This window comes from Doryrhamphus excisus, chromosome 6, assembly GCF_030265055.1.
Source record: "Doryrhamphus excisus isolate RoL2022-K1 chromosome 6, RoL_Dexc_1.0, whole genome shotgun sequence".
Lineage (NCBI taxonomy): Eukaryota > Metazoa > Chordata > Actinopteri > Syngnathiformes > Syngnathidae > Doryrhamphus > Doryrhamphus excisus.
This window is the reverse complement of record NC_080471.1, coordinates 11,287,433-11,304,484: the sequence shown is the minus strand read 5'-3', so window position 1 is coordinate 11,304,484 and position 17,052 is coordinate 11,287,433. Positions and strand designations below refer to the sequence as shown.

The following is a 17,052-nucleotide window of genomic DNA, read 5'->3' as shown; positions in this document are numbered from 1 at the left end:
TGTGTTTATGCCCACCACTTTGTAAAAAAACAACAAACAACAACAAAAAAAACAGGCTTCGCTACACATCTTAAAATGGAGCACCCGCCCACTATCCATCAGCGGCCGATGGCAGGAAGGGAAGTATTACAGGCATTGGAGATGAAAGTTTGCTCATTTTATTCAGTGAATAATCAAAGCTAGGACCATGTTGCTGTTAAAATGTAACTACACTGTAACCATATATCATATACAACAATGTATATGGTGTATATATACAGTGTATATGTAAAAAGTGGATAATGTGAGCAATAGAGCTTCTTGGAGACGCACATTTACAAACTTTAAATTATTTAAATTACTTTAAATTATTGTTATTTATTCTAAATTATTTAAACTATTTGTACAAATTACTGTTTACGCTGTACATTGTTCATATTTGATGTCATCTATTTATTCTCCACATTATTATTTATTATTTATTATTTATTATTTATTATTTATTATTTATTATTTATTATTTATTATTTATTATTTATTATTTATTATTTATTATTTATTATTTATTATTTATTATTTATTATTTATTATTTGTACAAATTACTGTTTATGCTGTACATTGTTCATATTTCATGTCATCTATTTATTCTCTACATTATTAATTTTAATTTTAATTTTAATTTTAATTTTAATTTTAATTTTAATTTTAATTTTAATTTTAATTTTAATTTTAATTTTAATTTTAATTTTAATTTTAATTTTAATTTTAATTTTAATTTTAATTTTTTTAACGACATTTCGTTGGCAATTTCACTGCTGTGTTATTGTGCAATGACAATAAAGAAAGTCTATGTCTATGTCTACATCTGAGAACCAAAGCTCATTAGCATTAAAGCTACAAACACACAAATGGCATGTTTCTAGTAGCACTTTTAAACTCCAAAGAAACTTTCAAATATATATGTTATCTTGACAACATGCACACGTCCATCTTGTCATTCAGCCCATCGTTCTTTCTTAAACACACCGTGACCACGTAACCTTGGCGGTATTCCCGGACCCAGGGCGGAAACAGGAAAGAGGCCCCTCCTCCTGTCCCTTCTTCCATGTTGCGGCTGCGTTTCAGTCAGGCGCCAGGAAGGCAGGAAGGGAAGTATTTCCGTGTAAACACAATGAGTCAGCACTTTTTGAGGGAAGTGTTTGTTCACAGTGAAGAAAATAAAGATAACGCTAGAACCTTCTCATATGCAATGGGCTTCACCATCAGAGTTAAGTGGCTTGAAAACTGTTTGGTAACAGCAGAAAGGACACGAAAATAAATTTCTGGGGATCACAATAGATGAAAATATGAGCTGGAAACCTCATATTACAAATATACAACATAAGGTGGCCAGAAATATTTCGGTACAAAGCAAAATTTGTTCTCAATCAGAAATCACTCCACACTCTTTATTGCTCTCTGGTTCTTCCATATCTTACTTTTTGTGTGGAAATATGGGCTAATAACTATAAAAGCAATCTTCACTCGCTAAATGTACTGCAAAAAAGGTCAGTAAGGATAATTCATAATGCCGCCTACAGAGAACATACTAACTCCTTATTTCTAAAATCACCAATACTTAAACTTGCTGATATAGTTCATCTTCAAACAGCTAAAATAATGCATAAGGCTAAAAACAACCAATTGCCTAAAAATGTCATCCAATACTTCTCTACAAGAGAGGAGAAATATGATCTCAGGGAAGAACTACATTTGAAACACTTCTATGCAAGGACTACGTTAAAAAGCCATAGCATTTCAGTATGTGGAATCAAACTATGGAATGGATTGAGTAAGGACCTCAAACAATGCACAACGATGAGCCAATTCAAGAAACAATACAAGCAGTTGATGTTTGCTAAATACAAGGATGAAGAGTCTTGAACCAGTCATGATGTGCTATATATATCACTATATTGACACTTACTATAGTACCCATTATGTCATTTTATGGCATCGTACTTCGGTACAAGGTACATTATTAAAAAAAACAAAAAAAAACCTTAAACTGTACTTTTGGAAAACTTTCCTACTCCTTTTGGACATGTGGGACTGTGAACTGATTATGGGATGCACTCAATTGTAATCTGATGCATGTTCAAATGAAATAAAACCATTACCATTACCATTTCCATTACCATTACCATTACCATTACCATTACCATTACCATTACCAAAAGTCACAACAATAATGTTGTTTAATTGTTTATATACAAGTGTGAAAATGTATGTTCTGGGCTATACAGTATCACGCCACTCTACAGGGGTTCACCTTTCGTGGATTTGCTCTTTTGCTGAATTTTTTCAGTGCTTCTTTTTTTTTATTACAACCGTGTTACAGGCGTAGCCAAGCCCTTTAAGAAGAATTGCATTGTGGGAAGTCAGGTGTTGTCTGTTGTCTGTCTGCACCGCCATGGTCAATCCTTCGTGCTGCCCTGCCATAAATCCTGCATGTGTCATCACTAGCTTGCTAGCTTGAAAATGAATGTTCGGTTCAAAGGATTAGGACGGCAACAGGAGGAGTACTGCAGCAATATGTTTTTAACAAGGATACAAAAACAGTACAGTCCAGCCCGACCTTTAGGCTGATGATTAAAATTCATTCATTAAATTCTCACAACAGGGTTTTCAATCTTGCAGAATTCTTCCCATGTTTTTCGTGGGAAATTCTTCCTGTTACATCACAAACAAGGAGCCTGGCATTCACATGACCCTCTTCCCACTCATTTATGCAGTGAACACTGATGGTTGTACTTTCCTGTGTTCGCCAGGTTGTAACATCTTTCCCATCATTCTGACCATATGTTGATCTTAGAGGATGCGTCGTCAGCGCTGAGCCTTTCTCCGCTGAAGAGCTTTGGGTCTAAGTAGCTTTCAGAGCAGTGAGATCTTTTAAGACTTTGGAGCCCGGCACGAGACTTGCAGGCAGCTGTACAATCTATGCCCACACAGTAGGTCAGGTCAGACGGGGACATGGAAAGGTGGAAAAAGTGAAAACAATTCATGACAGTTCTCAAGACGATGGTTCTCAATCACAGTCTATTCTTAACATTTACTTTTGTAACACAGTGGAACCTTGGTTAGCATCATTCATTCTTTCTAGAAGGTCCAACTATAATACAATTTTTTCATCAGAAATCACTAATATACTGAATCCATTTTTAAGGTCATGCTGCAGAAGTATTGTGCAGGTTCATAGTTCTCATGAACTAATTCAAAGTTCACTTCACACAGTATAAATATGAATAGTTTACATTCATAGTTCACCATTTCAATTTTGAATTTGTTCACTTCAATTTTTTGGGGGGTGAAAAATGAGAATTAAAGACTGACCTTGTTTTTAAAAGAAAACTATGTCATCCATCACCACCTAAAACTCCTCACTGTTTACATTTATGTATTTATGTACGTATATAAAGTGGTTTCCCTACATATCTGGAAGTTCTCAGGAACACATGGGAGTGTGACCAATTAAAGCAGAGGTGGCGTACCAAGAGAAGAGTTGTTAGAGTTGGAAGCAGGAAGTCAACTGAAATAGGTGCAGAATCTGGAAGATATGGAAAGCTTTATGTTCGGGTTATTGTGTGTAGCTGCTCTGTAGGAGTACACAACTCAATACAAAGTGTTGAAAATGAGCATAATAGGTCCCCTTTAAGAATTGCTGGTTATGCTACTGTGCAATGCTTCGTGGGTAATGCAGTGTGAAGCAAGTCGAGTATTTATGGTAAAATGATGGCAGGGACAACAACATGCTGTTGGAGCAGGAGTGTAAATACAGTATCTCACCCAGAGAACATGGAAACCCCACAAAAACGGACAATCAAATCCAGGTCTTTCCGATCTCTCTTGACTACATGCTAACCACTCCTCCACTGCGCGGCTCTGGTCAATTGTAGTCCCCACAAATAAATAGAAAAATTTACAGTTAATCCATGCGATTGGTAACGATCTATTTCACTAATTGAAGATTGGTATCGGAATTGTCAGCATAAAACTCTGATCGGATTCCTATTAATAATATAGACCATAAATCCATAAAGGTAAATCTGCATTTTCTTCTATTGGTGTAGGTAATCGACAATCGGTTGTTATCGGTTATCAATCAGACAGACTAAACTCATTTTTAGCACTTCCTTCCTTTCTTAGCATATGGATTGGCCCTGAAGTAAACTTAACCAGAGCCTTCGTTATTGTTTTTTTAAGACCTAAAAGTAGATCAACTCCCAAAAAGTGGCAAGCTACGGCAGTGAATTTGTCTCAAGTGGAACTTGAATTGTCTTCTGTGAAAAAACTGCAGCACCACGAGAAGTGCAAACAAGCAATTGAACTGACAGCTCACATTCACAAGTCTTTCCTAACCGGATTTCCTTAAGCAGGTCCTTCCAAAGTTCAGCCTCTCCGACTGCAGAAACCTACGGATCACCTTTTTGTCTTTGATGTCATCTTTGCAGCAATTAAGCTTGAGAGGACGTTCTCTTGAAGAAGTCTCCAACATTGTTTTGTCTTTAGAGGCGTGGAACACTCCCCTCATTGTTCCTGCTCCACTTCCCCTCAAGCTTGGTCTTTATGAGGGGATGAAGAGGAGATGAAGAAGAGCAGATCCCGTTCTTCTGGATTGACTCCAGGCATGGCAACAATGGTAATGCAGTGTGTGGCTGCTTGGGTGGTCCCCAGCTAAAGCACAGGAGACTAATGAGGTCAAGTTAAGTGAGAACCAGACCCCCTCAACCCTTTTGCTAATATTTAAGAGCCCAACAGAGTTCCAGTGAGGAACATGAGTCCATCAATAAGTAAAAATGCTCATAATGGTCCTCTATTTGTTCATCATCCTGACCTCCAAGGGGGTCTTCACCCAAGCTGCTCCTGGGGGCCTCCTTTCTTCTCCTCTTCCTTCCTTTCCCAGCTTTGCTCTCCACATTCCTTCCATACTTCAGGCCCGGCTTGCACGGAAGGCTCCAGAAGGTCTTTGTCAAACATTTATGTCACGACTTGCCTGTCTCGACTCTTTTCCTGGACTTGTGGATGCTGTGAAGCATACCTGTCAAAATTTGGAATCACACTTCTTGATGTAGATTATTGACTTGGTGGAGTATATTTTTCATCAAAATAGTAGTCATGGGCGGCACGGCGGCCTAGTGGTTAGCGCGCAGACCTCACAGCTAGGAGACCAGGGTTCAATTCCACCCTCGGCCATCTCTGTGTGGAGTTTGCATGTTCTCCGGTTTCCTCCCACATTCCAAAAACATGCTAGGTTAATTGGCCACTCCAAATTGTCCATAGGTATGAATGTGAGTGTGAATGGTTGTTTGCCTATACATGTGCCCTGTGATTGGCTGGCGACCAGTCCAGGGTGTACCCCGCCTCTCGCCCAAAGACAGCTGGGATAGGCTCCAGCACCCCCTCCTTGTGAGGAAAAAAGCGGTAGAAAATGAATGAATGAATGAATAGTAGTCATGCCAAAGTATTGTGTTGCTGCTGGATGTTCATGTACTAAGAAGAACATTTAAGACAACAATGGACGAAGCAAATGCAGAGAACGAGTTACAGATGGATGCCCACCTCAAGTTCTGTCTTTTGCAGTGATCATTTCCATTTCACTAACAACTGCTTTGAAGGAACATCTTCTTTAGTAGTACAGTGTGAACCCATTTTGAATGGATGCTATTCCGCTGGTACACAGGAAAAAGTCAAGACAAAAAATAACAAACACTATGTCAAAGTTGGCACAAGAGAGTAAGTCATGTTTTGTTTACATATTGTCTCCTCTACAGTATTCCACAATAGTGACAAGGCTGCAAAGCATTATACTGTATGTTTATTGTAGGGGGTGGGGACGATTGCATTTATTTTATTGACATTGACGTTTTATTCAATTACATCCTAACAAAGAAAAAAATCTACATGTGTATTATTTTGATAATCTAAGCCAATATAGGCTACTCATAGTCTGAAGCAATACACACATTCTCACCACCTGGGTTTTTAAAAAAACTTTTCAATAATTATGTGGGAAGTGGTGTACACACATTTTTTAATGTGTATGCAAGGTTTGTACATTTGGTCTCTGGTCTGAGTCTGGGCAGGAACATCAGGAGTATTTTAAAGAACCAAATAACCACTTCAGGGTGGTAAAGTGACATCTGTCTTCTCCTAGTGCTTCTCGCAGTCTGGACTCAGGCCTGAATCTGTACCCTGGGCTAATTTATCTTGGATTAAATATGTCTCCTTCCTGTTTTTGGTATGTTTTGTTTTGTTTTTTTTGACTTTGTTACAATATTCCTGGTACAAAATGATGGCGAAAGTGAAATATTTGAAGTTTTCCTGTCATTTGCCATAACAGCCAGTGATGTAATTGCATGTTTAGTCTCCTCACCAGTGCCTACTCCAGATTTGCTGACAGATGAAACCTGGCACTCTCCAGCACTCCCCATTTTCCCCATATTTCATTGCCATCTCACATCTTTTTTTGCCAAATCCAATTTTCCCCAATATTGAGTTTGCTATGCTACAAAAGTTGCTATGGTAATATTCCCCGCTACCATTTCATCCCAGACAACAACACACACTAATAATGTCATCACCGACAGAAGTGAAAGAAAAATGCTACAAAACAAAAGAATAACAGTGCAAATTTCAGCTGTGTCTTCTTTTTTTCTGATTTCTTCACACTTTCACTTCCTCTAAATGTGCCAGCAACACACACACACACACACAGTACAACATTGTGAAATTCCCATCAACACTTCCTGTTTTCTTCATGCATACCATCATTGATCTCCAGCTCGCTGGTGTTTGTTTGCACGGTTGCTCTCAGTGGACTTCATTCTTTGTTTGAACTTCCTGTTTTCGCTAAACCAGCAAAACACCATCAAGGCATAAAACACCTTCACTCCTGCATCAGCTGCATCCTCAATAATGTGCATTAATGTGTTCTGATGTTTCTTGTTATGCTACTTCATATTATGGTATTAGTAAAATTGGCTGGGGGGCCACAGCATACAATATATTTGATACACACACACTAGTTTAAGCTTATAATTGTAACAGTCCACTGGAAATGATTTGTCTTATTTATCTGTAAACATGCTATACACTATGCTATATGGGCTTGTATCCCTTTAATCTGGAGCCTTTTAAACATCAGACCACATCAAACAACAACATTTAGTTTGACAGTTTGTTTTTTACGGAATAAGACACACCCTTTCCACGAATAAAGGATGTGCAGTGGCAGAGCTGGGGTGGTGGTATGGGTGGTGGTATCAACTTATTGCCACCCTATATGTGACTAATGATCTTACCTTGGCCACCCCACTGAAAACATTCTGCCTCTGTCATTGAGGATGTGTCATATACAATATGACTTATAAATTCTAAAACTTACAAGCATGGAAGTTGGGAACAGTACAGTGGTATGAAAAAGTATCTGAACCTTTTGGAATTTCTCACATTTCTGCAATAAAATCACCATCAAATGTGATCTGATCTTTGTCAAAATCCCACAGATGAAAAAACACTGTCTGCTTTAACTAAAACCACCCAAACATTTATAGGGTTTCATATTTTAATGAGGATAGCATGCAAACAATGACAGAAGGCGGAGGAATAAGTAACTGAACCATCACATTAAATATTTTGTGCCACCCCCCCCCCCCCCCCCCCCTTTGGCAGCAATGACTTCACCCAGACACTTCCTGTAGCTGCAGATCAGTCTCAGATCATACCACTGTACCTCTGGATTGGCAGACCGGGGTGGTGGTCCCCATTTTGGGTGATGGGAGGGTGTCTTTCAAATATAGGGGGATCACCCTCCTTGGAAAGTCTATTCGATCGTGTTGGAGAGAAGGGTACGACCTTGGCTACAGGAGATGCAATATGGTCTCTACACCCTTGTAAGGGTACTGGATGGTACATGGGAGTTTACCCAAGTGGTTTACATGTGCTTTGTGGGCTTGGAAAAGTAAAGCATTTGACTGTGTCCCTTGCAGTGTCCTGTGAGGGGTGCTCTGGGAAATGAGGGGGTGGGGGGGTACACTACTGGCAACCGATTGCCTAGTTTGCGTTGCCAGCAGTAAGTTGAGCTTGTTTCCGGGGAACATTGGCCTCTGCCAAGATTGCCTGATTTCACCGATTCTGTTTATTATTTTTATGGACAGAATTTCTAGGCACAGCCAAGGTGTCAAGGGAGTCTTGATCAGGCGCCTTTGGATCTCCATCCATCCATTTTCCTCTGCTTATCCGGGTCCGGGTCGCAGGGGCAGCAGTCTTAGTAGACTTCCCGGTCCCCGGCCACCTCCTCCAGCTCCACCGGGAGGACACCAAGGCGTTCCCAGGCCAGCTGTGAGACATAGTCCCTCCAGCGTGTCCTAGGTCTGCCCCGGGGCCTTTTCCCGGCTGGGCATGCCCGGAACACCTCACCAGGGAGGCGTCCGGGAGGCATCCGGACTAGATGCCCGAGTCACCTCAACTGACTCCTCTCGATGTGAAGGAGAAGCGGCTCTACTCTACCCTTTGGATCTCGTCACTGCTATTTGCGGACGATGTGTTCCTGATGGCCTCATCAGGCTGTGACCTGAGTGGGAAGTGTCTGGGATGAGACTCAGCACCTTTAAATCCGAGACCATGGTTCTCAGTCGGAAGAGGGTTGGGAATAAGGTCCTTCCCCAGTTAGAGGAGTTCAAATATCTCCGAGATTTGTTCAGGAGTGAGGCCAGCTTGATTTTGACAGGCAGATTGGCGCAGCGTTGGCAGTCATGCGGTCGCCGTACTGGACAGTCATGGAGACGAGAGAGCTGAGCCAGAAGGCAAAGCTTTTAATTTACCAGTCGACAGACAGACAATAAACCATTGACTCTTAAAGAGTACTTCCCAGACAGTAGAGTGGGTAGGTTAAGCTGTGAGTCACATATTTGTTGATTTGTGTTTGTTTGGCGTCACCGGTGAGGTAGCTGTCTGGATGTCTGCGTGTGAAAAGCATCTTAAAACATCAAAATATTGTCTCAAATTGAGTGCGTACTTGTATTTTTAAAAGTTAAAATGAAATACCACCTATTGGAGTTGCTATATTGATCATTTGAAGGGTCGGTGATGTATTAGCTGCCTAAATGGAGAACCTTCACCCCAAAGGATGTCTCCAAAAAGGAAGGGAAGTCTTCATTAATGTGATTTGTGTTTTTACTCAAACACAACAACAACGGCGGCTCTCGTGTTATTATCACATCCATCACGCTGTCACTACATTGTGTGTGTGCGTGTGTCTGCGTGTGCTAGCCCCAGGTGATGTAAATGTGTGGTATTAGCATGTGAATGCTAAGCACAAATGGCGCCGAAGACGACAGCTGTCCCGGCAGCAGACACCATGGTGTCACACACGGCCATTGTTGTTTGCCATCAGCGATGGTGTGCAACAACTGACCTCAGCTGCATCGGCCATCTTGTTGTCTGTGTCGCGATCAGTCGTGGGAAGAGTTCAAAGGTGTATCAGTTGTGTTGTTATCAGCATGTTGATGACATCACAGTGCGCTTGTTTGTGTTGAAAGTTGTTATCTTACAAAGCATTATCAAATGTTATCGCTCTCTCGTATCATAACATAAGCGAATACGTTATCAAGATTCTCCGTCCGCCCACGTTCACGATCCAATGTCAGCGTAGGCGCAAGGACAGGAAGTCCCAGTTGGAATGTCATGTGACACTTGCTGTTTGGAACACAAGACACTAAATTTGCAAAGTTGTCATCTGTGCTCCTCAGACACTTTATTCACTTCCTACTTTATTCACTTCCTACTTTATTCACTTCCTGTGTGTGTGAGAGAGAGAATATTGCATTTAATTGTACTGAGCGACACCCACACAAGACCACGCCCTCTCTTCTTGTCTCAGCAGCTAATCTTGTCTCTTCGCCACCGGCTGCTCGTCTCAGACGGGGAAGTCTTTTGTCCTCAAACAAAAGGCTCACCAGGTTGGGGGGGCGGGGGTCATGATGGTCCTTGTTATGTGAGTTTGAACATGAGTTGCTTTATGGTGCTGTAGAAGCTGTTAACTTACCTCAGAGTAGTCGTTTTAAATCAGTAATAATGTGTTGGGATGGGGGCGGTGGTGGGGGTGGGGGTGCTCACATACCAACAAACACATACTCTTAAAATGTAAACAAGAGATCATAGATATCAACAAAACCCCTGCTATTATTGTACGTCAATACAAGGACCCGATTGATTTTGAAGAAGAATCCATTTATGTCACGTCTCAGGGTCTATTATTATTATTATTATTATTATTATTATTATTATTATTATTATTATTATTATTATTATTATTATTATTATTATTATTATTATTATTATTAATTCATTCATTCATTTTCTGTCGTTTATCCTCACGGGGGTCGCGGGGGTGCTGGAGCCTATCCCAGCTGTCTTCGGGCGAGAGGCGGGGTACACCCTGGACTGGTCGCCAGCCAATCACAGGGCACATATAGACAAACAACCATTCACACTCACATTCACACCTATGGACAATTTGGAGTCACCAATTAACCTAGCATGTTTTTGGAATATGGGAAACGGGAGAAATATTATTATTATTATTATTATACTATTATCTGTCTAATTTATATGTCGTATCAAGAACATCTATTGGTTACACTCACTTTGCACCGTTTATGTGTTAAGAACTTTGGTCCAAACCCTTGGTCCAAACCCTTGGTCCAAACCCTTGGTTCTGTGTGAAAAAAAGAGAAATAGGCGGTGAAAAGTGTGAGGAGGAGGCTGCTAGACAAAGTCAGCAACAGTGAAAGAACACTATTGATTTGAAGGTGAATGAAAACAGCTTGGTTCCATTCACTCAGGCCTCTGTGGGGGGAAGAGGAGGGCGGTTCTAGTCGAGGAGGGGTTAACAAGGATCAATGTTTGAGCTGGAATCGCTTCACACTTCATATGCTAACACGCGCAAAGATTCAGTTCCCTTTCAGTTTTGGAAAAAATTCCAAAAGCCAAACAGAAGCAAAGAACCTTGCAGAATGCATGTAACCGAGATGGAGCAATGTACCAAGCAAAAACAAACATACAGCAAGCATGCCCAAACCAAGCAATGCTCCGACCTTTTCACTAAGCTGAGAATAGGACTTGACAATGTAAGATGATAACCACCATTGCAGTACTGTTTAAATTTGTTTGGGGAATTTAGGTTTTGTTGAGCTGCATCTTGAGCACAAAGCCCGACTTTGTTGAGCTACTTTCACAGTATAGCCCCAAACGGAGGAAACCTCCACATGCAAATGACTTTTAGAGGCGATCTAAACAATTGTTTGAATTTACACCAAAGTCACTTCGCTTTTTTTTTTTTTTTTTTACAGTCTGAAACAAATTAATTTGCATCGATAGCATGGAAACAGCTGCTTCATTATAAAAGGCTTTTGGAGCAACTCTGTAATTGTCAGAAATAAAAGAAGCACTTTTACTGGATAATGTGTTTACATGACTGCTTGGGCGCTATTAACAAGCAATGGGTAGCTTTTAACAATTAAGCCAACAAGTAAACAAAAAGGGTACAATTTTGTAATGAAGTGATATAATAATATCCGAAAGGAAGTGTGTTCACAATAATTTTCCTTAAATTATTGATGTCTCCTGAATGAACTAATTTTAACGCTTTCTTAGTATTAAGGATCTTTTGTGAGTTTAAATAGTGACCAGGCCATAATGTTTGGCAAAAAGAGCAACAGAATTCAATTTAAAGTTAAGTTTTCTGTGTGTAAAAGGCCAACGAAGCAAAGCGGTAGGAGTTTATGACAAAAAGTGGAATATTGTGTATAATTGCCATGACCACAAAGTCGGTAGCTAAGCCTATTATCTGCCTATCGTCAGCAATAGTGTATAGACTGGTCATATATTTCATATCATTTCATATTATCTGCATTATATTATATTATATGTATATAACTCTGGGTAAAATTATTGATTTGTTAATACTTGGGTTGTTTATATTGTTTATTTTTTTATATTGTGTATTTTGTACTTTGTACTGCTTAACTGATTCTGTACTCTTGCTGCTGTGCAATGCAAATTACCCCACTGAGGGACTAATAAAGGCATATCTTATCTTATCTTATAAGGTCAGTGCACATTTACAAAGTACTTTATTGTGTACATAAAAATCATGCCTGAAGTGTGTACAAATAACATATGAAGTTTGTAAATATACATGCGTATATTGTATATACTACATGTGTATACATGTCTTGTGCTATTGTTTTTACTTATTTGTTCTATTTAGTTAAATAGTCATGTTGTGTGTGTTGACTTGTGCAGCCTCATGCACTAGTATAACAAGACACTGAAAACACTGTGTGTGTGTGCGCGTGTGTGTCCGCGTGTGTTAGTCCAACACGCTCAAGTGAAAGGCGACTCCCCCTTCCCTTTATCCCCCCTCCCCCCTTCCTTCCTTAGTTCTTAGTGTGTTTTCGCTCACTTGATCCGGAGCGGAAATTCCTCTCCGTCTTTTTTGTGAATGACAAACTCATTAACAATTCATCAACGGGGGGGGGGCGCTCTTTCCGGCCCTCCTGTTGCCAGAGCGACCGCCGCAGGGTCCTTCTCTGATTGGCTGTCCGGGGGAATGCGAGCCCAGGCCACGCCCTCTCTGTGTCCGCCATTCAATAGCATCGCGCTGCTGTGGGCTTCAGTGAGCGCGAGCAAGGTTCTTAGTGAGGACGTCCTGGCGCCGTAAGAACTGGTCTAAGACTAAGGACGACAACACTGTTGTTGAAGAAGGAAGGAAGCACCGCGTGGACTAGTTTAAGCGGATTCATTGACACATGACTGCATGAATGAGCAGCAAGGAGATTTGATTCACGGAATCTTCGCAGCTCGCAAATCCACACGGAACCAAGCCAACAAACCCAGGGAGCGTTTCTTCGTGGATCCGTCTCAATGCTGGACAAGTTCAAGCCCGTGGCCCACATCGAGTCGGTAATGGCGATCAGCAAGACAGTAAGTTGGCTCCGGGAGCAGCTGGATGCTCGCAGGGACTGTCTGCTGGTGATGGACTGCCGCAGCCAGGAGCTGTACGAGTCGTCGCACGTCCACAGTGCCATCAACGTGGCCATCCCCAGCCTCATGCTGCGCCGCCTCAAGAAGGGCAACCTGCCCGTTAGAGCTCTCCTCTCCGACGGCCCGGATCGGGAGAGGTTTGTTCGCCGCTGCAAGAGTGCCACCATCGTCCTCTACGACGAGTACAGTCGAGACTGGAACGAGAACGTGGACGGAGGCTCCGTGCTGGGGCTGCTACTCCGCAGGATGAAGGACGAGGGCTACAAGGCCTACTACCTGGAGGGTCAGTACATCTAATCTCACTACAATATTAATTCATATGAAGCTTTATTCCTCCACTGTAGTTACACCTGTAATAAACATAATTGTGCACACCATAAAAGGCAATACAGGGTGTTATATAGTTCTCATTTTTGCATGATAAACTCCACAGTAAGGTTGTACAGTTTTATTGAATTAAGACCTTATGTATGCATATTTATGATCATACAATTTGGCTAGTACACAGGCACAGTTTGTACTCTCTTTGCAATATAGTACAGTATCTGATTCATACAAATATAGCTACTGTGGTTGGGTGGGGGTGTTTTGCTCAAGGACATGTCAGGAGGAAGATATATATATATATATATATATATATATTTTATTATATTTGATTATTTTTTAGTTTTTAGTACATATATTAAGATGTCCGTCTTGTGTCCTCAGGTGGCTTCAGTAAATTCCAATCCGACTTTCCCAACCTGTGCGAAACCAACTTGGACGGCTCATCTAACAGCAGCCCCCCCGCGGCACAGGTGCTGGGACTGGGCGGGCTTCGAATCAGCTCGGACTCATCAGACATTGAGTCCGACGTAGACCCGAGCAGCGCCACCGACTTGGACGGAAGCCCGCTGTCCAACCAGCAGCCGTCCTTCCCCGTGGAGATCCTGCCTCATCTCTACCTGGGTTGCGCCAAGGACTCCACCAACCTGGACGTTCTAGAGGAGTACGGCATCAAGTACATCCTCAACGTGACCCCTAACCTGCCCAACCTCTTTGAAAACGCCGGGGAGTTCAAGTACAAGCAGATTCCCATCTCGGACCATTGGAGCCAGAACCTGTCACAGTTCTTCCCGGAGGCCATAGGCTTCATCGGTAAGTCCACTTGGATAGAAATGTTTTTATTTCCCATTAAAATAATTTAGCCAATCAGAAGTTTCAAAAGCACACTGCATACCACAGTCCTATCCGTCCATCCATTTTCTACACTTTATCACTAAGTCGTCACAGGAAGTTGTGACCTTTGCCTGCCTGGATACTCAGGAACAGTTTTGCTTTGAAGGGCTATCTCAACGGGAAGTTGTTGGCTTTATCTGCAGCACCTTATCAGCCAAGGCTGTTTGCACTGCCTCTAGTGGCTTACTCACAGTACTGCACAGAGCGGGCACCCTCCCTGACCCCTCTCTGGTGCCCCCCCCCAGGCTCTTGTGTAAGTCAGGCACAAAGGGACGCACTGAAACAGGAGGAAGCGGAGGGCTGGCTGGTCATTTGAGCGCAACAGGAAGGAAGCGCCATTGAAAGTAATCTAGGACACAGCAACCCCCCCTTTAACTGCCTGCACATTACAAAAGGAGCCATTTACAAGCTCTGTTGACATCCTGTTGGCCTTGACAGCGCGCCGTCATGACTCCTGCCTGTACCAGTCCAAATGGCACCATTGTCACAGGACCTCAGGCTGGTGGAAGGGCGCTTTAATGGCACTAATGGTCCACTTCCCACTGGGACAAAAGAACATAGGAATGTTGTCTTTATGAGGACACTTTGTCAATAAGCTTTATGTTTACGCCTGCTAGCAAGTGAATAGTCTTTGTTGTGTTGATATTTGATTGACCTTTCTTTTTTCTGTCTTCCTTTCCTGGCAGACGAAGCTCGGGGTCAAAAGTGCGGGATCCTGGTCCACTGCCTGGCAGGCATTAGCCGCTCTGTGACGGTGACGGTGGCCTACCTGATGCAGAAGCTCAACCTGTCCATGAACGACGCCTACGACATTGTCAAGATGAAGAAATCCAACATCTCACCCAACTTCAACTTCATGGGCCAGCTGTTGGACTTTGAGCGCACGCTGGGCCTGAAGAGCCCCTGCGACAACCGCATGGCCGCTCCCAGCCAGCCACTGTACTTTACCACCCCCACCAACCACAATGTCTTCCAGCTGGACCCCTTGGAGTCCACGTGAGAACTTACCGGCGCTGCCCCTGCCTCTCTCTTTGAAAACCAAGGTTTTGTGGGCCTCTGAGGTCTGGAAACGTTCTGAGAAGTTTCTCTTTTTTGTCCCGCCGCCCCGCCATGCGACTGGGCTCTTATTGACACAGCTGGATGCAGGCGACAGCTGCTGAGCGGTTCTGAAAGGCCGAGGAGGGCCGCTTCTAGAAAGAGGACAAAGTGGACAGTTTTTGTGTAAAAACTGCACTTGGCTCGGTGTGCCAAAGATTGTTCAAAGTGGACATTTTGTCTATGTTTGATTCTCAACTCAAACAGCTCCAGGACATCTGGACTCGTCTTCTGTGAAGACTTACCCGGGTGGGGGGCCGACTTATGCCAGTGTTACGATGGCACAAAGCGGACCGGTGGAGTCTTTTTATCATACAAGTGTACATAGCGGAGACGGGTGGACAGTGGACACAGTGGGGACTCCATGTTTGGTCTTTTACTTTGACATGTTCATTACTATGTTGATTATGCCAAAAAACAATCATAAAGGCGTGTACATGTGTAACATATTTATGTCATGTCAGCCAATGGGCCTTGTTATTGCACCTCCTTCTTCACAAATCAGTCCGATACGGTTAGTTTGCCTTACTTTTAACCTCCAGCGGACACCGACCATGTGCACTTGTCGTGTGACCCCCCCCCCCCTTGCCCCCTGCAGAGGACTGGTGGTGATGGTGATGTGGGTCCCTGGAGACTAACAGCATCAGGAAAAATGTGTGTGTGGAGATGATGATGAAAGTAGAAGAATGTGGATCCTTCCATAGCCCTGTCTCCTCCTCCTATGAATGTAAAGAAAATGATAAATTATTATTATTAAATGGATATTTTGTCTATACGTGCTGCTGTGTTTGTGTTTTTATGAGTGCTAGGTGTCTATTTGGGAGTTCCACAGCCTTTCACAAAGAACAAAGTCAGTCGCTGTAAACATGTAGACCAGTTTTGCCAGGTTGTGGTCCAGGTGGAACTTTTTAGCTGCTGCACACACAAACAGACACACCCTCAGGAACTTCCTGCCATCAAAGGACTACCTGAGTGCGTGTGTGTGTGTGTGTGTGGGAGGACATACACCTGCAAGAAGGAGGGGGTTTGTATGTGTTTGCACGCAAGCAGAGTGGCAACACACATAGATGTTTCCCACAGTCGAGTTACCTTGAATTACAGCTATGGTATGCTGTTAAAATAGTTATCACATTAACATTTTTGTAATTTCACATGCATTTTTCATTGTACAGTCTAATAAACAAACATTCATTCCTTCATTAATTTTCTACCGTTTATCCTCACGAGGGTCACGGGGGGTGCTGGAGCCTATCCCAGCTGTTTTTCGGGCGAGAGGCGGGGTACACCCTGGACTGGTGGCCAGCCAATCACAGGGCACATATAGACAAACAACCATTCACACTCACATTCATACCTATGGACAATTTTTAGTCACCAATTAACCTAGCATGTTTTTGGAATGTGGGAGGAAACCGGAGTACCCGGAGAAAACCCACGCATGCACGGGGAGAACATGCAAACTCCACACAGAGATAGCTGTGGGTGGAATTGAACTTTGGTCTCTTATCTGTGTGGCCTGCACGCTAACCACTCAACTACCGTGCAGCCAACAAACACATAAATCAAAATACCATTTATAGAAATTTGCAATTATAATTAGACAGATATTAGTGCACATTTGTATAATTAATACAACACACATTTTTAATCACTTTGTAACATGTATGTTATTA

The 17,052-nt window shown here is 42.3% G+C and overlaps 1 protein-coding gene across 1 annotated transcript; it reads left to right on the top strand.

Moving 5' to 3' along the window:
* The first annotated feature begins 12,694 nt into the window (after positions 1-12,694).
* Positions 12,695-16,154, top strand: dusp6 (dual specificity phosphatase 6). Its single transcript, XM_058075410.1, has 3 exons — positions 12,695-13,349; positions 13,775-14,203; positions 14,971-16,154. Exons 1-3 carry the CDS (start codon positions 12,947-12,949, stop codon positions 15,282-15,284), a joined length of 1,146 nt encoding a protein of 381 aa, XP_057931393.1. The 5' UTR covers positions 12,695-12,946; the 3' UTR covers positions 15,285-16,154.
* The last annotated feature ends 898 nt before the right edge of the window (positions 16,155-17,052 follow it).